General features: G+C 47.3%; 1 protein-coding gene across 1 annotated transcript in view; it reads left to right on the top strand.

Annotated features, from left to right (window-relative positions):
- The window catches only part of LOC139265223 (diacylglycerol kinase eta), a 363559-nt gene that overhangs the window by 326517 nt on the left and 11836 nt on the right, over positions 1-25206 (top strand). The window contains exons 24-26 of the mRNA XM_070882149.1: positions 16800-16911; positions 19733-19822; positions 20383-20502. Of these exons, the coding sequence (XP_070738250.1) occupies positions 16800-16911; positions 19733-19822; positions 20383-20502 (322 nt within the window). The remainder of the gene's footprint in view (positions 1-16799; positions 16912-19732; positions 19823-20382; positions 20503-25206) is intronic.

Below are 25206 nucleotides of genomic sequence, written 5' to 3'. Positions count from 1 at the left end.
TCAGTAATCACCCTCCCGCTATCAGTAAAGGATTCAGTTATCACCCTCCCGCTATCAGTAACAGGATTCAGTAATCACCCTTCCGCTATCAGTGACAGGATTCAGTAATCACCCTCCCGCTATCAGTAACGGGATTCAGTAATCACCCTCCCGCTATCAGTAACGGGATTCAGTAATCACCCTCCCGCTATCAGTAACAGGATTCAGTAATCATCCTCCCGCTATCAGTAACGGGATTCAGTCATCATCCTCCCGCTATCAGTAACTAGATTCAGTAATCACCCTCCCGCTATCAGTAACGGGATTCAGTAATCACCCTCCCGGTATCAGTAACGGGATTCAGTAATCACCCTCCCGCTATCAGTAACAGGATTCAGTAGTCACCCTCCCGCTATCAGTAACAGGAGTCAGTAATCACCCTCCCGCTATCAGTAACAGGATTCAGTAATCACCCTCCCGCTATCAGTAACGGGATTCAGTAATCACCCTCCCGCTATCAGTAGCAGGATTCAGTAATCAACCTCTCGCTATCAGAAAGGGGATTCAGTAATCACCCTCCCGCTATCAGTAACTGGATTCAGTAATCACCCTCCCGCGATCAGTAACAGGATTCAGTAATCACACTCCCGCTATCAGTAACGGGATTTAGTAATCACCGTCCCACTATCAGTAACGGGATTCAGAAATCACGCTCCCGCTATCTGTAACAGGATTCAGTAATCAACCTCCCGCTATCAGTAACGGGATTCAGAAATCACGCTCCCGCTATCAGTAACAGGATTCAGTAATCAGCCACCCGCTATCAGTAACAGGATTCAGTAATCACCCTCCCGCGACCAGTGACAGGATTCAGTAATCACCCTCCCGCTATCAGTAACAGGATTCAGTAATCACACTCCCGCTATCAGCAACAGGATTCAGTAATCACCCTCCCGCTATCGGTAACGGGGTTCAGTAATCACCCTCCCGCAATCAGTAACAGGATTCAGTAAACACCCTCCCGCTATCGGTCACGAGATTCAGTAATCACCCTCCCGCAATCGGTAACTGAATTCAGTAATCACCCTCCCGCTATCAGTAACAGGATTCAGTAATCATCCTCCCGCTATCAGTAACTAGATTCAGTAATCACCCTCCCGCTATCAGTAACGGGATTCAGTCATCATCCTCCCGCTATCAGTAACTAGATTCAGTAATCACCCTCCAGCTATCAGTAACGGGATTCAGTAATCACCCTCCCGGTATCAGTAACGGGATTCAGTAATCACCCTCCCGCTATCAGTAACAGGATTCAGTAGTCACCCTCCCGCTATCAGTAACAGGAGTCAGTAATCACCCTCCCGCTATCAGTAGCAGGATTCAGTAATCAACCTCCCGCTATCAGTAAGGGGATTCAGTAATCACCCTCCCGCTATCAGTAACTGGATTCATTAATCACCCTCCCGCGATCAGTAACAGGATTCAGTAATCACACTCCCGCTATCAGTAACGGGATTTAGTAATCACCGTCCCACTATCAGTAACGGGATTCAGAAATCACGCTCCCGCTATCTGTAACGGGAATCAGTAATCAACCTCCCGCTATCAGTAACGGGATTCAGAAATCACGCTCCCGCTATCAGTAACAGGATTCAGTTATCACCCTCCCGGTATCAGTAACGGGATTCAGTAATCACCCTCCCGCTATCAGTGAAGGTTTCAGTTATCACCCTCCCGCTATCAGTAACAGGATTCAGTAATCACCCTTCCGCTATCAGTGACAGGATTCAGTAATCACCCTCCCGCTATCAGTAACGGGATTCAGTAATCACCCTCCCGCTATCAGTAACGGGATTCAGTAATCACTCTCCCGCTATCAGCAACAGGATTCAGTAATCACCCTCCCGCTATCAGTAACAGGATTCAGTAATCACACTCCCGCTATCAGCAACAGGATTCAGTAATCACCCTCCCGCTATCGGTAACGGGGTTCAGTAATCACCCTCCCGCTATCAGTAACAGGATTCAGTAAACACCCTCCCGCTATCCGTAACGGTATTCAGTAATCACCCTCCCGCTATCAGTAACGGGATTCAGTAATCGCCCTCCCGCTATCAATAATGGGAATCAGTAATCACCCTCCCGCTATCAGTAACAGGATTCAGTAATCACCCTCCCGCATTCAGCAACAAGATTCAGTTATCACCCTCCCGCTATCAGTAACAGGATTCAGTAATCAACCTCCCGCTATCAGAAACAGGATTCAGGAATCACCCTCCCGCTATCGGTGACAGGATTCAGTAATCACCCTCCTGCTATCTGTAACGTGATTCAGTAATCACCCTCCCGCAATCAGTAACGGGATTTAGTAATCACCCTCCCGCTATCAGTAAAGGGATTCAGTAATCACCATCCCGCTATCAGTTACGGGATTCAGCAATCACCCTCCCGCTATCAGTAACAGGATTCAGCAATCACCCTCCCGTGATCAGTTACGGGATTCAGTAATCATCCTCCCGCTATCAGTAACGGGATTCAGTCATCATCCTCCCGCTATCAGTAACTAGATTCAGTAATCACCCTCCCGCTATCAGTAACGGGATTCAGTAATCACCCTCCCGGTATCAGTAACGGGATTCAGTAGTCACCCTCCCGCTATCAGTAACAGGATTCAGTAGTCACCCTCCCGCTATCAGTAACAGGAGTCAGTAATCACCCTCCCGCTATCAGTACCAGGATTCAGTAATCACCCTCCCGCTATCAGTAACGGGATTCAGTAATCACCCTCCGGCTATCAGTAACTGGATTCAGTAAACACCCTCCCGCGATCAGTAACAGGATTCAGTAATCACACTCCCGCTATCAGTAACGGGATTTAGTAATCACCGTCCCACTATCAGTAACAGGATTCAGAAATCACGCTCCCGCTATCTGTAACGGGATTCAGTAATCAACCTCCCGCTATCAGTAACGGGATTCAGAAATCACGCTCCCGCTATCAGTAACGGGATTCAGTAATCAGCCACCCGCTATCAGTAACAGGATTCAGTAATCACCCTCCCGCGACCAGTGACAGGATTCAGTAATCACCCTCCCGGTATCAGTAACGGGATTCAGTAATCACCCTCCCGCTATCAGTAACAGGATTCAGTAATCACCCTTCCGCTATCAGTGACAGGATTCAGTAATCACCCTCCCGCTATCAGTAACGGGATTCAGTAATCACCCTCCCGCTATCAGTAACGGGATTCAGTAATCACTCTCCCACTATCAGCAACAGGATTCAGTAATCACCCTCCCGCTATCAGTAACAGGATTCAGTAATCACACTCCCGCTATCAGCAACAGGATTCAGTAATCACCCTCCCGCTATCGGTAACGGGGTTCAGTAATCACCCTCCCGCAATCAGTAACAGCATTCAGTAAACACCCTCCCGCTATCGGTCACGAGCTTCAGTAATCACCCTCCCGCAATCGGTAACTGAATTCAGTAATCACCCTCCCGCTATCAGTAACAGGATTCAGTAATCATCCTCCCGCTATCAGTAACGGGATTCAGTCATCATCCTCCCGCTATCAGTAACTAGATTCAGTAATCACCCTCCCGCTATCAGTAACGGGATTCAGTAATCACCCTCCCGGTATCAGTAACGGGATTCAGTAATCACCCTCCCGCTATCAGTAACAGGATTCAGTAGTCACCCTCCCGCTATCAGTAACAGGAGTCAGTAATCACCCTCCCGCTATCAGTAACAGGATTCAGTAATCACCCTCCCGCTATCAGTAACGGGATTCAGTAATCACCCTCCCGCTATCAGTAGCAGGATTCAGTAATCAACCTCCCGCTATCAGTAAGGGGATTCAGTAATCACCCTCCCGCTATCAGTAACTGGATTCAGTAATCACCCTCCCGCGATCAGTAACAGGATTCAGTAATCACACTCCCGCTATCAGTAACGGGATTTAGTAATCACCGTCCCACTATCAGTAACGGGATTCAGAAATCACGCTCCCGCTATCTGTAACGGGAATCAGTAATCAACCTCCCGCGATCAGTAACGGGATTCAGAAATCACGCTCCCGCTATCAGTAACAGGATTCAGTAATCAGCCACCCGCTATCAGTAACAGGATTCAGTAATCACCCTCCCGCGACCAGTGACAGGATTCAGTAATCACCCTCCCGGTATCAGTAACGGGATTCAGTAATCACCCTCCCGCTATCAGTAAAGGATTCAGTTATCACCCTCCCGCTATCAGTAACAGGATTCAGTAATCACCCTTCCGCTATCAGTGACAGGATTCAGTAATCACCCTCCCGCTATCAGTAACGGGATTCAGTAATCACCCTCCCGCTATCAGTAACGGGATTCAGTAATCACCCTCCCGCTATCAGTAGCAGGATTCAGTAATCATCCTCCCGCTATCAGTAACGGGATTCAGTCATCATCCTCCCGCTATCAGTAACTAGATTCAGTAATCACCCTCCCGCTATCAGTAACGGGATTCAGTAATCACCCTCCCGGTATCAGTAACGGGATTCAGTAATCACCCTCCCGCTATCAGTAACAGGATTCAGCAGTCACCCTCCCGCTATCAGTAACAGGAGTCAGTAATCACCCTCCCGCTATCAGTAACAGGATTCAGTAATCACCCTCCCGCTATCAGTAACGGGATTCAGTAATCACCCTCCCGCTATCAGTAGCAGGATTCAGTAATCAACCTCCCGCTATCAGAAAGGGGATTCAGTAATCACCCTCCCGCTATCAGTAACTGGATTCAGTAATCACCCTCCCGCGATCAGTAACAGGATTCAGTAATCACATTCCCGCTATCAGTAACGGGATTTAGTAATCACCGTCCCACTATCAGTAACGGGATTCAGAAATCACGCTCCCGCTATCTGTAACGGGATTCAGTAATCAACCTCCCGCTATCAGTAACGGGATTCAGAAATCACGCTCCCGCTATCAGTAACAGGATTCAGTAATCAGCCACCCGCTATCAGTAACAGGATTCAGTAATCACCCTCCCGCGACCAGTGACAGGATTCAGTAATCACCCTCCCGCTATCAGTAACAGGATTCAGTAATCACACTCCCGCTATCAGCAACAGGATTCAGTAATCACCCTCCCGCTATCGGTAACGGGGTTCAGTAATCACCCTCCCGCAATCAGTAACAGGATTCAGTAAACACCCTCCCGCTATCGGTCACGAGATTCAATAATCACCCTCCCGCAATCGGTAACTGAATTCAGTAATCACCCTCCCGCTATCAGTAACAGGATTCAGTAATCATCCGCCCGCTATCAGTAACGGGATTCAGTCATCATCCTCCCGCTATCAGTAACTAGATTCAGTAATCACCCTCCCGCTATCAGTAACGGGATTCAGTAATCACCCTCCCGGTATCAGTAACGGGATTCAGTAATCACCCTCCCGCTATCAGTAACAGGATTCAGTAGTCACCCTCCCGCTATCAGTAACAGGAGTCAGTAATCACCCTCCCGCTATCAGTAACGGGATTCAGTAATCACCCTCCCGCTATCAGTAGCAGGATTCAGTAATCAACCTCCCGCTATCAGTAAGGGGATTCAGTAATCACCCTCCCGCTATCAGTAACTGGATTCATTAATCAACCTCCCGCGATCAGTAACAGGATTCAGTAATCACACTCCCGCTGTCAGTAACGGGATTTAGTAATCACCGTCCCGCTATCAGTAACGGGATTCAGAAATCACGCTCCCGCTATCTGTAACGGGAATCAGTAATCAACCTCCCGCTATCAGTAACGGGATTCAGAAATCACGCTCCCGCTATCAGTAACAGGATTCAGTAATCAGCCACCCGCTATCAGTAACAGGATTCAGTAATCACCCTCCCGCGACCAGTGACAGGATTCAGTAATCACCCTCCCGGTATCAGTAACGGGATTCAGTAATCACCCTCCCGCTATCAGTAACAGGATTCAGTAATCACCCTTCCGCTATCAGTGACAGGATTCAGTAATCACCCTCCCGCTATCAGTAACGGGATTCAGTAATCACCCTCCCGCTATTAGTAACGGGATTCAGTAATCACTCTCCCACTATCAGCAACAGGATTCAGTAATCACCCTCCCGCTATCAGTAACAGGATTCAGTAATCACACTCCCGCTATCAGCAACAGGATTCAGTAATCACCCTCCCGCTATCGGTAACGGGGTTCAGTAATCACCCTCCCGCAATCAGTAACAGGATTCAGTAAACACCCTCCCGCTATCGGTCACGAGATTCAGTAATCACCCTCCCGCAATCGGTAACTGAATTCAGTAATCACCCTCCCGCTATCAGTAACAGGATTCAGTAATCATCCTCCCGCTATCAGTAACGGGATTCAGTCATCATCCTCCCGCTATCAGTAACTAGATTCAGTAATCACCCTCCCGCTATCAGTAACGGGATTCAGTAATCACCCTCCCGGTATCAGTAACGGGATTCAGTAATCACCCTCCCGCTATCAGTAACAGGATTCAGTAGTCACCCTCCCGCTATCAGTAACAGGAGTCAGTAATCACCCTCCCGCTATCAGTAACAGGATTCAGTAATCACCCTCCCGCTATCAGTAACGGGATTCAGTAATCACCCTCCCGCTATCAGTAGCAGGATTCAGTAATCAACCTCCCGCTATCAGTAAGGGGATTCAGTAATCACCCTCCCGCTATCAGTAACTGGATTCAGTAATCACCCTCCCGCGATCAGTAACAGGATTCAGTAATCACACTCCCGCTATCAGTAACGGGATTTAGTAATCACCGTCCCACTATCAGTAACGGGATTCAGAAATCACGCTCCCGCTATCTGTAACGGGAATCAGTAATCAACCTCCCGCTATCAGTAACGGGATTCAGAAATCACGCTCCCGCTATCAGTAACAGGATTCAGTAATCAGCCACCCGCTATCAGTAACAGGATTCAGTAATCACCCTCCCGCGACCAGTGACAGGATTCAGTAATCACCCTCCCGGTATCAGTAACGGGATTCAGTAATCACCCTCCCGCTATCAGTAAAGGATTCAGTTATCACCCTCCCGCTATCAGTAACAGGATTCAGTCATCATCCTCCCGCTATCAGTAACTAGATTCAGTAATCACCCTCCCGCTATCAGTAACGGGATTCAGTAATCACCCTCCCGGTATCAGTAACGGGCTTCAGTAATCACCCTCCCGCTATCAGTAACAGGATTCAGTACTCACCCTCCCGCTATCAGTAACAGGAGTCAGTAATCACCCTCCCGCTATCAGTAACAGGATTCAGTAATCACCCTCCCGCTATCAGTAACTGGATTCAGTAATCACCCTCCCGCGATCAGTAACAGGATTCAGTAATCACACTCCCGCTATCAGTAACGGGATTTAGTAATCACCGTCCCACTATCAGTAACGGGATTCAGAAATCACGCTCCCGCTATCTGTAACAGGATTCAGTAATCAACCTCCCGCTATCAGTAACGGGATTCAGAAATCACGCTCCCGCTATCAGTAACAGGATTCAGTAATCAGCCACCCGCTATCAGTAACAGGATTCAGTAATCACCCTCCCGCGACCAGTGACAGGATTCAGTAATCACCCTCCCGCTATCAGTAACAGGATTCAGTAATCACACTCCCGCTATCAGCAACAGGATTCAGTAATCACCCTCCCGCTATCGGTAACGGGGTTCAGTAATCACCCTCCCGCAATCAGTAACAGGATTCAGTAAACACCCTCCCGCTATCGGTCACGAGATTCAGTAATCACCCTCCCGCAATCGGTAACTGAATTCAGTAATCACCCTCCCGCTATCAGTAACAGGATTCAGTAATCATCCTCCCGCTATCAGTAACTAGATTTAGTAATCACCCTCCCGCTATCAGTAACGGGATTCAGTCATCATCCTCCCGCTATCAGTAACTAGATTCAGTAATCACCCTCCCGCTATCAGTAACGGGATTCAGTAATCACCCTCCCGGTATCAGTAACGGGAGTCAGTAATCACCCTCCCGCTATCAGTAGCAGGATTCAGTAATCAACCTCCCGCTATCAGTAAGGGGATTCAGTAATCACCCTCCCGCTATCAGTAACTGGATTCATTAATCACCCTCCCGCGATCAGTAACAGGATTCAGTAATCACACTCCCGCTATCAGTAACGGGATTTAGTAATCACCGTCCCACTATCAGTAACGGGATTCAGAAATCACGCTCCCGCTATCTGTAACGGGAATCAGTAATCAACCTCCCGCTATCAGTAACGGGATTCAGAAATCACGCTCCCGCTATCAGTAACAGGATTCAGTAATCACCCTCCCGGTATCAGTAACGGGATTCAGTAATCACCCTCCCGCTATCAGTAAAGGTTTCAGTTATCACCCTCCCGCTATCAGTAACAGGATTCAGTAATCACCCTTCCGCTATCAGTGACAGGATTCAGTAATCACCCTCCCGCTATCAGTAACGGGATTCAGTAATCACCCTCCCGCTATCAGTAACGGGATTCAGTAATCACTCTCCCGCTATCAGCAACAGGATTCAGTAATCACCCTCCCGCTATCAGTAACAGGATTCAGTAATCACACTCCCGCTATCAGCAACAGGATTCAGTAATCACCCTCCCGCTATCGGTAACGGGGTTCAGTAATCACCCTCCCGCTATCAGTAACAGGATTCAGTAAACACCCTCCTGCTATCCGTAACGGTATTCAGTAATCACCCTCCCGCTATCAGTAACGGGATTCAGTAATCGCCCTCCCGCTATCAATAATGGGAATCAGTAATCACCCTCCCGCTATCAGTAACAGGATTCAGTAATCACCCTCCCGCTTTCAGCAACAAGATTCAGTTATCACCCTCCCGCTATCAGTAACAGGATTCAGTAATCAACCTCCCGCTATCAGTAACAGGATTCAGTAATCAACCTCCCGCTATCAGAAACAGGATTCAGGAATCACCCTCCCGCTATCGGTGACAGGATTCAGTAATCACCCTCCTGCTATCTGTAACGTGATTCAGTAATCACCCTCCCGCAATCAGTAACGGGATTCAGTAATCACCCTCCCGCTATCAGTAAAGGGATTCAGTAATCACCATCCCGCTATCAGTTACGGGATTCAGCAATCACCCTCCCACTATCAGTAACAGGATTCAGCAATCACCCTCCCGTGATCAGTTACGGGATTGAGTTATCACACTCCCGCTATCAGAAACAGGATTCAGTAATCACCCTCCCGCTATCAGTAACAGGATTCAGTAATCACCCTCCTGCTATCAGTGACAGGATTCAGTAATCACCCTCCCGCTATCAGTTACGGGATTCAGTCATCACCCTCCCGCTATCGGTAACGGGATTCAGGAATAACCCTCCCGCTATCGGTAACGGGATTCAGTAATCACCCTCCCGCTTTCAGTAACGGGATTCAGTAATCACCCTCCCGCTATCAGAAACAGGATTCAGTAATCACCCTCCCGCTATCAGTAACGGTATTCAGTAATCATCCTCCCGCTATCAGTAACGGGATTCAGTAATCGCCCTTCCGCTATCAGTAATGGGAATCAGTAATCATCCTCCCGCTATCAGTAACAGGATTCAGTAATCACCCTCCCGCTATCAGTAACAGGATTCAGTAATCGCCCTCCCGCGATCAGTAACCGGATTCAGTAATCACCCTCCCGCGATCAGTTACGGGATTCAGTAATCACCCTCCCGCTATCGTTAACAGGATTCAGTAATCACCCTCCCGTTATAAGTAACAGGATTCAGTAATCACCCTCCCGCTATCGGTCACGAGATTCAGTAATCACCCTCCCGCAATCGGTAACTGGATTCAGTAATCACCCTCCCGCTATCAGTAACAGGATTCAGTAATCATCCTCCCGCTATCAGTAACGGGATTCAGTCATCATCCTCCCGCTATCAGTAACTAGATTCAGTAATCACCCTCCCGCTATCAGTAACGGGATTCAGTAATCACCCTCCCGGTATCAGTAACGGGATTCAGTAATCACCCTCCCGCTATCAGTAACAGGATTCAGTAGTCACCCTCCCGCTATCAGTAACAGGAGTCAGTAATCACCCTCCCGCTATCAGTAACAGGATTCAGTAATCACCCTCCCGCTATCAGTAACGGGATTCAGTAATCACCCTCCCGCTATCAGTAGCAGGATTCAGTAATCAACCTCCCGCTATCAGTAAGGGGATTCAGTAATCACCCTCCCGTTATCAGTAACTGGATTCATTAATCACCCTTCCGCTATCAGTGACAGGATTCAGTAATCACCCTCCCGCTATCAGTAACGGGATTCAGTAATCACCGTCCCACTATCAGTAACGGGATTCAGAAATCACGCTCCCGCTATCTGTAACGGGATTCAGTAATCAACCTCCCGCTATCAGTAACAGGATTCAGTAATCACCCTCCCGCTATCAGTAACAGGATTCAGTAATCACCCTCCCGCTATCTGTAACGGGATTCAGAAATCACCCTCCCGCAATCAGTAACGGGATTCAGTAATCACCGTCCCACTATCAGTAACGGGATTCAGTAATCATCCTCCCGCTATCAGTAACGGGATTGAGTAATCACCCTCCCGCTATCGGTAACAGGATTCAGGAATCACCCTCCCGTTATAAGTAACAGGATTCAGTAATCACCCTCCCGCTATCGGTCACGAGATTCAGTAATCACCCTCCCGCAATCGGTAACTGGATTCAGTAATCACCCTCCCGCTATCAGTAACAGGATTCAGTAATCATCCTCCCGCTATCAGTAACGGGATTCAGTCATCATCCTCCCGCTATCAGTAACTAGATTCAGTAATCACCCTCCCGCTATCAGTAACGGGATTCAGTAATCACCCTCCCGGTATCAGTAACGGGATTCAGTAATCACCCTCCCGCTATCAGTAACAGGATTCAGTAGTCACCCTCCCGCTATCAGTAACAGGAGTCAGTAATCACCCTCCCGCTATCAGTAACAGGATTCAGTAATCACCCTCCCGCTATCAGTAACAGGATTCAGTAATCACCCTCCCGCTATCAGTAGCAGGATTCAGTAATCAACCTCCCGCTATCAGTTAGGGGATTCAGTAATCACCCTCCCGCTATCAGTAACTGGATTCAGTAATCACCCTCCCGCGATCAGTAACAGGATTCAGTAATCACACTCCCGCTATCAGTAACGGGATTTAGTAATCACCGTCTCACTATCAGTAACGGGATTCAGAAATCACGCTCCCGCTATCCGTAACGGTATTCAGTAATCACCCTCCCGCTATCAGTGACAGGATTCAGTAATCACCCTTCCGCTATCAGTGACAGGATTCAGTAATCACCCTCCCGCTATCTGTAACAGGATTCAGTAATCAACTTCCCGCTATCAGAAACAGGATTCAGTAATCACCCTCCCGCTATCAGTAAAGGGATTCAGTAATCACCATCCCGCTATCAGTTACGGGATTCAGCAATCACCCTCCCGCTATCAGTAACAGGATTCAGTAATCACCCTCCCGTGATCAGTTACGGGATTGAGTAATCTTCCTCCTGCTATCAGTAACAGGATTCAGTACTCACCCTCCCGCTATCGGTAACAGGATTCAGTAATCACCCTCCCGCTATCAGTAACAGGATTCAGTAATCACCCTCCCGCTATCAGTAACAGGATTCAGTAATCACCCTCCTGCTATCAGTGACAGGATTCAGTAATCACCCTCCCGCTATCAGTTACGGGATTCAGTCATCACCCTCCCGCTATAGGTAACGGGATTCAGGAATCACCCTCCCGCTATCGGTAACGGGATTCAGTAATCACCCTCCCGCTTTCAGTAACAAGATTCAGTAATCACCCTCCCGCTATCAGAAACAGGATTCAGTAATCACCCTCCCGCTATCAGTAACGGGATTCAGTAATCACACTCCCGCTATCAGTAACGGGATTCAGTCATCACCCTCCCGCTATCAGTAACAGGATTCAGTAATCACCCTCCCGCTATCGGTAACGGGATTCAGTAATCACCCTCCCGCTATCAGTAACAGGATTCAGTAAACACCCTCCCGCTATCCGTAACGGTATTCAGTAATCACCCTCCCGCTATCAGTAACGGGATTCAGTAATCGCCCTTCCGCTATCAGTAACGGGAATCAGTAATCACCCTCCCGCTATCAGTAACAGGATTCAGTAATCACCCTCCCGCTATCAGTAACAGGATTCAGTAATCGCCCTCCCGCGATCAGTAACCGGATTCAGTAATCACCCTCCCGCGATCATAACGGGATTCAGTAATCACGCTCCCGCTATCGGTAACAGGATTCAGTAATCACCCTCCCGTTATAAGTAACAGGATTCAGTAATCACCCTCCCGCTATCAGTAACAGGATTCAGTAATCACTCTACCGCTATCAGTAACGGGATTCAGTAATCACCCTCCCGCTATCAGTAACAGGATTCAGTAATAACCCTCCCGCTATCAGTAACGGGATTCAGTAATCACCCTCCCGCTATCAGTAACAGGATTCAGTAATCGCCCTCCCGCGATCAGTAACCGGATTCAGTAATCACCCTCCCGCGATCATAACGGGATTCAGTAATCACGCTCCCGCTATCGGTAACAGGATTCAGTAATCACCCTCCCGTTATAAGTAACGGGATTCAGTAATCACCCTCCCGCTATCAGTAACAGGATTCAGTAATCACTCTACCGCTATCAGTAACGGGATTCAGTAATCACCCTCCCGCTATCAGTAACAGGATTCAGTAATAACCCTCCCGCTATCAGTAACGGGATTCAGTAATCGCCCTCCCGCTATCAATAACGGGAATCAGTAATCACCCTCCCGCTATCAGTAACAGGATTCAGTAATCACCCTCCCGCTATCAGTAACGGGATTCAGTAATCACCCTCCCGCTATCAGTAACAGGATTCAGTAGTCACCCTCCCGCTATCAGTAACAGGAGTCAGTAATCACCCTCCCGCTATCAGTAACAGGATTCAGTAATCACCCTCCCGCTATCAGTAACGGGATTCAGTAATCACCCTCTCGCTATCAGTAGCAGGATTCAGTAATCAACCTCCCGCTATCAGTAACAGGATTCAGTAATCACGCTCCCGCTATCAGTAACAGGATTCAGTAATCACCCTCCCGCTATCAGTAACAGGATTCAGTAATCACACTCCCGCTATCAGTAACGGGATTCAGTAATCACCGTCCCACTATCAGTAACGGGATTCAGAAATCACGCTCCCGCTATCTGTAACGGGATTTAGTAATCAACCTCCCGCTATCAGTAACAGGATTCAGTAATCACCCTCCCGCTATCAGTAACAGGATTCAGGAATCACCCTCCCGCTATCGGTGACAGGATTCAGTAATCACCCTCCCGCTATCTGTAACGGGATTCAGAAATCACCCTCCCGCAATCAGTAACGGGATTCAGTTATCACCGTCCCACTATCAGTAACGGGTTTCAGTAATCACCCTCCCGCTATCAGTAACGGGATTCAGTAATCACCCTCCCGCTATCAGTAGCAGGATTCAGTAATCAACCTCCCGCTATCAGTAACAGGATTCAGTAATCACACTCCCGCTATCAGTAACAGGATTCAGTAATCAACCTCCCGCTATCAGTAACAGGATTCAGTAATCACACTCCCGCTATCAGTAACAGGATTCAGTAATCACCCTCCCGCTATCAGTAACAGGATTCAGTAATCACACTCCCGCTATCAGTAACGGGATTCAGTAATCACCGTCCCACTATCAGTAACGGGATTCAGAAATCACGCTCCCGCTATCTGTAACGGGATTTAGTAATCAACCTCCCGCTATCAGTAACAGGATTCAGTAATCACCCTCCCGCTATCAGTAACAGGATTCAGGAATCACCCTCCCGCTATCGGTAACGGGATTCAGTAATCACCCTCCCGCTATCAGTAACAGGATTCAGTAATCACTCTACCGCTATCGGTAACGGGATTCAGTAATCACCCTCCCGCTATCAGTAACAGGATTCAGTAATAACCCTCCCGCTATCAGTAACGGGATTCAGTAATCACCCTCCCGCTATCAGTAACAGGATTCAGTAATCACTCTACCGCTATCAGTAACGGGATTCAGTAATCACCCTCCCGCTATCAGTAACAGGATTCAGTAATAACCCTCCCGCTATCAGTAACGGGATTCAGTAATCGCCCTCCCGCTATCAATAACGGGAATCAGTAATCACCCTCCCGCTATCAGTAACAGGATTCAGTAATCACCCTCCCGCTATCAGTAACGGGATTCAGTAATCACCCTCCCGCTATCAGTAACAGGATTCAGTAGTCACCCTCCCGCTATCAGTAACAGGAGTCAGTAATCACCCTCCCGCTATCAGTAACAGGATTCAGTAATCACCCTCCCGCTATCAGTAACGGGATTCAGTAATCACCCTCCCGCTATCAGTAGCAGGATTCAGTAATCAACCTCCCGCTATCTGTAACGGGATTTAGTAATCAACCTCCCGCTATCAGTAACAGGATTCAGTAATCACCCTCCCGCTATCAGTAACAGGATTCAGGAATCACCCTCCCGCTATCGGTGACAGGATTCAGTAATCACCCTCCCGCTATCTGTAACGGCATTCAGAAATCACCCTCCCGCAATCAGTAACAGGATTCAGTAATCACCGTCCCACTATCAGTAACGGGTTTCAGTAATCACCCTCCCGCTATCAGTAACGGGATTCAGTAATCACCATCCCGCTATCAGTAACAGGATTCAGTAATCACCCTCCCGCTATCAGTAACGGGATTCAGTAATCACCCTCCCGCTATCAGTAACAGGATTCAGTAGTCACCCTCCCGCTATCAGTAACAGGAGTCAGTAATCACCCTCCCGCTATCAGTAACAGGATTCAGTAATCACCCTCCCGCTATCAGTAACGGGATTCAGTAATCACCCTCCCGCTATCAGTAGCAGGATTCAGTAATCAACCTCCCGCTATCTGTAACGGGATTTAGTAATCAACCTCCCGCTATCAGTAACAGGATTCAGTAATCACCCTCCCGCTATCAGTAACAGGATTCAGGAATCACCCTCCCGCTATCGGTGACAGGATTCAGTAATCACCCTCCCGCTATCTGTAACGGCATTCAGAAATCACCCTCCCGCAATCAGTAACAGGATTCAGTAATCACCGTCCCACTATCAGTAACGGGTTTCAGTAATCACCCTCCCGCTATCAGTAACGGGATTCAGTAATCACCATCCCGCTATCAGTTACGGGATTCAGAAATCACCCTCCCGCTATCAGTAACAGGATTCAGTAATTACCCTCCCGCTATCAGTAACAGGATTCAGTAATCACCCTCCCGCTATCAGTAACGGGATTCAGTAATTGCCCTCCCCCTATCAATAATGGGAATCAGTAATCACCCTCCCGTTATCAGTAACAGGATTCAGTAATCACTCTCCCGCAATCGGTAACTGGATTCAGTAATCACCCTCCCGTTATCAGTAACATGATTCAGTAATCACCCTCCCGCTATCAGTGACGGGATTCAGTAATCACCCTCCCGCTATCAGTAACTAGATTCAGTGATCACCCTCCCGCTATCAGTAACAGGAGTCAGTCATCACCCTCCCGCTATCAGTAACAGGATTCAGTAATCACCCTCCCGCTATCAGTAACGGATTCAGTAATCACCCTCCCGCTATCAGTAACAGGATTCAGTAATCAACCTCCCGCTATCAGTAACGGGATTCAGTAATCACCCTCCCGCGATCATTAACAGGATTCAGTAATCACCCTCCCGCTATCAGTAACTGGATTCAGTAATCACCCTCCCGCTATCAGTAACGGGATTCAGTAATCACCCTCCCGCTATCAGTAACGGGATTCAGTAATCAATCACTAAATAAGGGGTTTATAATATTTTGCATGCTGTAATTTTGCTTTTTAACAAAATGTAAACTTTCTAAGACAGAAAGCTGAGCTCCACTGTCACGATTTATGCTCTTTTCATAATCTCCCAAGTACTTTACTGCCTGTCACACACTCCCAGCCCTCTGTGATTCTGTCTCTTGCATTCTCCTGCTTATCGTCTCATCATATTGTGATGTAACATTCATAATAGTAACTCCGTATTTTCAATCAATCAGGTACAAGTTATGAGGACATGTTTGCTTTGTTTCCATTAGAAAAACTGGGGCATTGAAGTGAATGAAATGACTTCCCAGAAAATGAAGGGCGTTAACCAGCATCCCCAGGCATTCTTTCGTGTTTTCCATCTCAGCTTCACTCAGTCTGGTTCTACAGGACACCCTGGAGGCGGGGGGGGGGATGCGGGAGGAATAGGCAGGGTCTCGCTGTGCAGGACACCCCGGGATCTGGGGCGGTGTGGGGCGCTGGTGAGGGCAGGGCAGGGTCTCATTGTACAGGACACCCGGGGGGGAAGGGTCAAGGTCTACAGTGTCAGACAACACCGGGGGTTATGGACAAGGCCTACAGTACAGCATACAGTGCAATGAGTCTCAATATCTGCACAGGGAGGAGGCAGAATGTATAGGGCGAGACATTTGTGACTTAAGAGGGACAAGAGAGGAAGTACAGAGCAGCACTGATTAGTAATTTTGATAAACTAGAGCGTCAAGAAAGGATGTGATTAAAATGAGTGAAAGATGAGAGAAGGTAACATATCAGAAAAAAATGGTTTGCTTGTGAGTTGCTCCAAAACCACAGTCAGTGAGCCCAATCTACCCTCCAGCCCATAGTACTGAGATACCACAAGTGTTGCATTCAGGTGACCAGGCATTTGCTGTTTTACAGGATCCACCATGTAGCCGAGAAACACAAGATTGTTGAGCAGGAACTGGCCCACGCAGTCAATGGCTGCTCCCATGTGCTAGGTGAAGTCTTACCAAAGCAAAATGCACCTGAGGTAAGTCAATTATACCCTCTCCCCTGCCTCCCCCCCAAAAAAACCATAAATGGCCCCAAGATTCCAGGATGGAGTAATGTTCCTTCTACAAGGCAGGTACAGCACGGGGTTAGATACAGAGTAAAGTTCCCTCTACATTGCCCCATCAAACACTCCCAGAGCAGTTACAAGGGGTTAGATACAGAGTAAAGCTCCCCCTACACTGCCCCATCAATCACTCCCAGGGCAGGTACAGCACAGGGTTAGATACAGAGTAAAGCTCCCTCTACATTGTTCCATCAAACACTCCCAGGGCAGGTACAGCACAGGGTTAGATACAGAGTAAAGCTCCCTCTACACTGCCCCATCAAACACTCCCACGGCAGGTACAGGGGGTTAGATGCAGAGTAAAGCTCCCTCTACATTGTCCCATCAAACACTCCCAGGGCAGGTACAGCACAAGGTTAGATACAGAGTAAAGCTCCCTCTACACTGTCCCATCAAACACTCCCAGGGCAGGTACAGCACGGTTAGATACAGATAAAGCTCCCTCTACACTGCCCCATCAAACACTCCCATGGCAGGTACAGGGAGTTAAATACAGAGTAAAGCTCCCTCTACACTGTACCATCAAACACTCCCAGGGCCGTTACAGTACGGATTACATACAGAGTAGTGTCAGCTGTGACTCTGGGTAGCACTCTCTCCTCTGAGTCAGAAGGTTGTGCATTCAAGTCCTACTCCAAGAACTTGAGCACAGAAAATGTATGCTGACACTCCAGTGCAGTGCTGAGGGAGCGCTGCACTGTCAGGTGCCGTCTTTCGAATGAGATGTTAAACCGAGGCCCCGTCTGCTGTCTCAAGTGGACATAAAAGATCCAGGGCACTATTTCGAAGAAGAGCAGGGGAGTTATCCTGGTGTCCTGTCCAGTATGCATCCTCAATCAACATAACAAAAACAGATTGTCTGGTCATTATCACATTGTTGCTTGTGGGAGCTTGCTTGTGCGCAAATGGCTGCCGCATTTCCCACATTACAATAGGGACTACACTTCAAAAGTACTTCATTGGCTGTAAAGTGCTTTGTGATGTCCAGTGGTTGTGAAAGGTGCTATATTAAGGCAAGTCTTTCTTTTCTTTTAAAGCTCCCTCTACACTGTCCCATCAAACACTCCCAGGGCAGGTACAGCATGGAGTTAGATACAGATTAACACACCCTTTACACTGTCCCATCAAACATTTGATACTTAGCATTATCACGGTTAGATGTGACAATTTGGGGAAGTTATGGACAGTTTATGTCATAGGATCCACATCTGCTGTGAACTGGCTAGGGATGTTCAAATTTATTTTACATAGGATCCTTACAGAATGCAGAATGATGATGATTCATTTTTTAAAAGGGAGCTTGAAATAGACACACCTTCTAAATGAGACCCTGATGGAGAGACTCCGTCTAAGTAGGCTGTTAATACAGTGCCTCCATTTTTTCAAATTCCTGAGCAAAAATATAAAGGTCATCCAATAACATAAAAAATCACCACATTTCAGAGCAGTTACAGGCATGTTTTATATACATAATGGGGGAGGAAAATCGGGATGTTTGTGCCTCTCATTAGTGCCCGGGTTGAGCGGCGCTAACGACTCCGCGAAATTCTGCAGGAGTTTAGCGGCAGTGGTAACCAGTAGCACTTCGCTCCGCTGTGCCGGCGATGACCACGTCATCATCATGCGCAGTGACCCATTTTTGTCCCGGAGCGAAAGTTCGCTAGCACCCCCTGAAGCTGTGGGGGGCGATGTCAGCGACAGCTTCAGGGGGCATGTCCCGGGCTGTGGGCCACTCGCAGGGCAAAATTTCAAGGGGAGGTGGCGAATTTTTTTTTAAATGGCCGACTGGATGTTGAATCGCGGGGTCCGTGCCATGATCTTCCAGCCTCGAACTCTGCCTATGTGCCGGGCTGACGACATGGCACCCCACTCCCCAGTGATCCAGGTAGGGACCAGTTTCTCCCCGGCAGGGAGCTTAGCCCTCCGCTTTAATGCTACGTGTCCCACCGCATAGCACTGCGCTCCTCACTGGACCCTTCCGACCCGCTCGCGCCCCACAGAGCAAGTGGAGCACGATATTTTGCGCTCCACTTGCTTTCGGGGGTGGTAACCCGAATTTAGGTCGCGGGGCGGGACTTCCGTGCCTGGCGCAGGAAATTCCACCTTGCGGCTGTTACTGCCCCCAAACGGGGCGCTTTGCAATTTCACCCCCAAAGTGTTTAACTGGATACTGTGACTTGCCGCACACTGTGCGCAGCCAAACTTTAAGCGTATTAACTGTGACTAGAAACTCCGATTAGGATGTCGGAACTAACCTCAGAATACGGAGCAAATATTATTTAGTTGGAAATGTACATTTAAGTTTAATGGAAATCAAGGTCGAGCTTGATCTCTTTGCCTTTAGAAGCTTGGATCCTGCTCCTTTTTATATCTGAAAGCTGAAGGGAGATGAGGAAACAGTTAAGGTGTGCCCATTCCAGAGATGTTAACTTGGAATGGATAAGGTACTGTGCAAGGCTTGTGTTGGTAGGTGATCCAGTAATAGTTATCTTAAAAGGCAGCATTTGGACCCTGGCCTCAGGAATGTCAGTCTGTTTGGAGTCTAATTGAAGACTCAGTGCGAGATAGCTTTTTCTAGTTTCCTTCCCTTGCTTCTCTCCTTCCAAAGGTAATGCCATGTTCTAGGATCCACAGGCCACTTCCTCACCAAGTGGGCATTCGCCATATCTGTGTGCGCACAATGCTGGGTGTCTCTACTTGTTGCTCACTTACCATGCCCTTGTGTTTCTTTCAGACTATCACCAGGAGTGCGGTTGTGGACGTCTTCAGCAGTGTAAAGGCCCTTCTCGCAGAGACAAAGGCACTCCTTGACGGCAAACTGCTGGTATGTAAAATGAACAGGCCAGATTCCCTAGACTGCCTCCTCCACAGGAAGTTACTGGTTCAAGCAGCTTCTCTGCTCAGTTATCTCATTGCTGTTGTGAGCACTTGCTGTATGCAAATTTGCTGCTACATTACTTCATTGGCTCTGAAGCGTTTGAGACATCCTGAGGTCATGAAAGGCGCTATAGAAATACAAGATCTTTCTTCCTTTTTCTTTTTTCATTCTCTCCTTTCTTTCTCTTTTCTTTCTTTCTTCTCCCCATGAGGATCGTTACTGATTCAAATACATTAAGTGCTTGTGAATGCTCTGTACAGTGGTTTTCCCTCCTCTAGTGATACTGTTTCTATTTCTGAGGCAACTTGAAGGTAACCAATGATGTGTAAGATGAGGAGTTGTACATATGATATCACACCTGCAGTATTTTGGAATTAAGTTCGAGGAAAGTTTGCATTATGCCCTATTGCGGCCCTTCGGAGTAATATTTTCGAAGGCCTTGTTCTGACAGTTGCCCCGGTTTCCATACCCTGGGTTAAAAGGCTCACCGTTGTGCATTTGTACAGGAGTTGGAAGCTCCCTATGAAGAGGAGTTGCAGGCTGCGCTAAGTGGTGTTGAGAGTGAACTCCAGAAGTTGGCTGAGCTCCACTGGCTGTGGCACGCCGTCCAGACAACCGATGAGGAGGTGAGCCAGTCTTTTCAACTCTGTTCACTAGAAGTCAACTAACTCTTCATGTCAGGCAATGCAGGGCTCCAGGATCTCAGTGGCACTTGCTCTGTGTGCTTTAGATGGGAAGCCAGAGCACTCCCTAGTTTCCAGCCTCTGTACGTATGATATCAACCCCTGATGTTACACCTGCCCACTACTTCACGTTATCCAGCCACATTAACCTTTGCCTGTAACTAGTGGGGTGCCGCAAGGATCAGTACTTGGGCCCCAGCTATTCACAACCTATATCAATGATTTGGATGAGGGGACCAATCATCATCTATCCAAGTTTACAGATGATACAAAGCTAGGTGGGAATGTAAGTTGTGAGGAGGATGTAAAGAGGCTTGAAGGGGATATAGACAGGCTAAGAACATGAGCAAGAACATGGCAAATGAAATATAATGTGGAGAAATGTGAAGTTATCCACTTTGGTAGGAAAAATAGAAAAACAAAGTAATTTTTAAATGGTGAGAGATTGGGAAATGTTGATGTTCTGAGGGACCTGGGTGTCCTTATACACGAATCACTGAAAGTTAACATGCAGGTACACCAAGCAATTAAGAAAATAAATGGTATGCTGGCCTTTATTACAAAAGGATTTGAGTATAAGAGTAACGACGTCTTATTGCAATTATACAGGGCCCTGGTGAGACCGCACCTGGAGTATTGTGTACAGTTTTGGTCTCCTTACCTAAGGAAGGATATATTTGTCATTGAGGGAGTGCAACAAAGGTTCACCAAAGGTTCACTTGTGCAAGGGTCAAGGATGTCTCGGAGTGGGTGCAGGACATTTTGAAGTGGGAGGGTGAACATAGAAACATAGAAAATAGATGCAGGAGTAGGCCATTCGGCCCTTCGAGCCTGCACCACCATTCAATAAGATCATGGCCGATCATTACCTCAGTACTCCTTTCCTGCTTTCTCTCCATACCCCTTGATCCCCTTAGCCATAAGGGCCATATCTAACTCCCTCTTGAATATATCCAATGAACTGGCATCAACAACTCTCTGTGGCAGGGAATTCCACAGGTTAACAACTCTCTGAGTGAAGAAGTTTCTCCTCATCTCAGTCCTAAATGACCTACCCCTTATCCTAAGACTGTGTCCCCTGGTTCTGGACTTCCCCCAACATCGGGAACATTCTTCCCGCATCTAACCTGTCCAGTCCCGTCAGAATCTTACACGTTTCTATGAGATCCCCTCTCATTCTTCTAAACTCCAGTGAATAAAGGCCCAGTTGATCCAGCCTCTCCTCATATGACAGTCCAGCCATCCCTGGAATCAGTCTGGTGAACCTTCGCTGCACTCCCTCAATAGCAAGAACGTCCTTCCTCCGATTAGGAGACCGAAACTGTACACAATATTCCAGGTGAGGACTCACTAAGGCCCTGTATAACTGCAGTAAGACCTCCCTGCTCCTATACTCAAATCTCCTAGCTATAAAGGCAAACATACCATTTGCCTTCTTCACCACCTGCTGTACCTGCGTACCCACTTTCAGTGACTGATGAACCATGACACTCAGGTCTCGTTGCACCCCACCTTATCCTAATCTGCCGCCATTCAGATAATATTCTGCCTTTGTGTTTTTGCCCCCAAAATGGATAACCTCACATTTATCCACATTATACTGCATCTGCCATGCATTTGCCCACTCACCTAACCTGTCCAAGTCACCCTGCAGCCTCTTAACGTCCTCCTCATAGCTCACACCGCCACCCAGTTTAGTGTCATTCGCAAACTTGGAGATATTACACTCAATTCGTTCATCTAAATCGTTAATGTACATTGTAAAGAGCTGGGATCCCAGCACTGAGCCCTGCGGCACTCCACTAGTCACTGCCTGCCATTCTGAAAAGGACCCGTTTATCCCGACTCTCTGCTTCCTGTCTGCCAACCAGTTCTCTATCCAAGTCAATACATTACCCCCAATAACATGTGCCTTAATTTTGCACACCAGTCTCTTGTGTGGGACCTTATCAAAATCCTTTTGTAAGTCCAAATACACCACATCCACTGTTTTTCCTTTGTCCACTCTGCTACTTACATCCTCAAAAAATTCCAGAAGATTTGTCAAGCATGATTTCCCTTTCATAAATCCATGCTGACTTGGTCTGATCCTGTCACTGCTTTCCAAATGTGCTGCTATTTCATCCTTAATGATTAATTCCAACATTTTCCCCACTACTGATGTCAGGCTAACCAGTCTATAATTACCCGTTTTCTCTCTCCCTCCTTTTTTAAAAAGTGGTGTTACATTAACTACCCTCCAGTCCATAGGAACTGATCCAGAGTCGATGGACTGTTGGAAAATATCACCAATGCATCCACTATTTCTCGGGCCACTTCCTTAAGTACTCTGGGATGCAGACTATCATGCCCCGGGGATTTATCGGCCTTCAATCCCATCAATTTCCCTAACACAATTTCCCGCCTAATAAGGATATCTTTCAGTTCCTCCTTATCACAAGACCCACTGTCCCCTAATACATTCGGAAGGTTATTTGTGTCTTCCTTCGTGAAGACAGAACCGAAGTATTTGTTCAATTGGTCTGCCATTTCTTTGGTCCCCATTATAAATTCACCTGAATCCGACTGCAAGGGACCTACGTTTGTATTCACTAATCTTTTTCTCTTCACATATTTATAGAAACTTTTGCAGTCAGTTTTTATGTTCCCTGCAAGCTTCCTCTCGTACTCTATTTTCCCCCTCTTAATTAAACCCTTAGTCTTCCTCTGTTGAATTCTAAATTTCTCCCAGTCCTCAGGTTTGTTGCTTTTTCTAGCCAAATTATATGCCTCTTCCTTGGATTTAACACTATCCTTAATTTCCCTTGTTAGCCATGGTTGAGCCACCTTCCCCGTTTTATTTTTACTCCTGACAGGGATGTACAATTGCTGAAGTTCATCCATGTGATCTTTAAATGTTTGCCATTGCTTATCCACCGTCAATCCTTTTAAGTATCCTTTGCCAGTCTATTCTAGCCAATTCACACCTCATACCGTCGAAGTTACCTTTCCTTAAGTTCAGGACCCTAGTTTCCAAATTAACTGTTTCACTCTCCAGCTTAAAAAAGAATTCTACCATATTATGGTCACTCTTCCCCAAGGGGCCTCGCACAACAAGATTGCTAATTAGTCCCTTCTCATTACACATCACCCAGTCTAGGATGGCCAGCTCTCTAGTTGGTTCCTCGACATATTGGTCAAGAAAACCATCCCTAATACACTCCAGGAAATCCTCCTCCACCACATTGATACCAGTTTGGTTAGCCCAATCAATATGTAGATTAAAGTCGCCCATGATAACTGCTGTACCTTTATTGCACACATCCCTTATGCTGTCCCCAACCTCACTACTACTGTTTGGTGGTCTGTACATAACACCCACTAGCGTTTCTGCCCTTTGGAATTCCACAGCTCCACACATATCGATTCCACATCACCCAGGCTAATGTCCCTCCTTACTATTGCATTAATTTCCTCTTTAACCAGCCTGTTGTCGTGGTGCATATAGGTACCAACAATATAGGTAAAAAATCGGATGAGATCCTACAAGCTGAATTTAGGGAGCTAGAAGTTAAATTAAAAGGTAGGACCTCAAAGGTAGTAATCTCAGCATTGCTACCAGTGCCACGTGCTAGTCAGAATAGGAATCACAGGATAGCTCAGATGAATACGTGGCTTGAGGAGTGGTGCAGAAGGGAGGGATTCAAATTCCTGGGACATTGGAACCGGTTCTGGGGGAGGTGGGACCAGTACAAACTGGACGGTCTGCACCTGGGCAGGACAGGAACCAATGTCCTAGGGGGAGTGTTTGCTAATGCTGTTGGGGAGGGGTTAAACTAATATGGCAGGGGGATGGGAACCTATGCAGGGAGACAGAGGGAAGTAAAATAGTGGCAGAAGCAAAGGATAGAAGAAAAGTAAAAGTGGAGGGCAGAGAAAACCAAGGCAAAAATCAAAAAGGGCCACATTACAGCAAAATTCTAAAGGGACAAAGTGTGTTAAAATGAAGGCTCTGTGTCTCAATGCGAGGAGCATTCGTAATAAGGTGGATGAATTAACTGTGTAGATAGCTGTGAACGGATATGATCTAATTGGGATCACGGAGACATGGCTCCAGGGTGACCAAGGCTGGGAACTCAACATCCAGGGGTATTCAACATTCAGGAAGGATAGACAGAAAGGTAAAGGAGGTGGGGTAGCGTTGCTGGTTAAAGAGGAAATTAACGCAATAGTAAAGAAGGACATTAGCTTGGATGATGTGGAATCTGTATGGGTGGAGCTGCGGAATACCAAAGGGCAGAAAACGCTAGTGGGAGTTGTGTACAGACCACCAAACAGTAGTAGTGAGGTTAGGGACAGCATCAAACAAGAAATTAGGGATGCGTGCAATAAAGGTACAGCAGTTATGGGCGACTTTAATCTACATATAGATTGGGCTAACCAAACTGGTAGCAATACGATGGAGGAGGATTTCCTGGAGTGTATTAAGGATGGTTTTCTGGGCCAATATGTCGAGGAACCAACTAGAGGGCTGGCCATCCTAGATTGGGTGATGTGTAATGAGAAAGGACTAATTATCAATCTTATTATGCGAGGCCCCTTGGGGAAGAGTGACCATAATATGGTAGAATTCTTTATTAAGATGGAGGGTGACGCAGTTAATTCAGA

This window comes from Pristiophorus japonicus, chromosome 6, assembly GCF_044704955.1.
Source record: "Pristiophorus japonicus isolate sPriJap1 chromosome 6, sPriJap1.hap1, whole genome shotgun sequence".
In the NCBI taxonomy this organism is placed as follows: Eukaryota; Metazoa; Chordata; class Chondrichthyes; family Pristiophoridae; genus Pristiophorus; species Pristiophorus japonicus.
The sequence above is the reverse complement of the archived record's forward strand: the minus strand, read 5'-3'. Positions and strand labels throughout refer to the sequence as shown.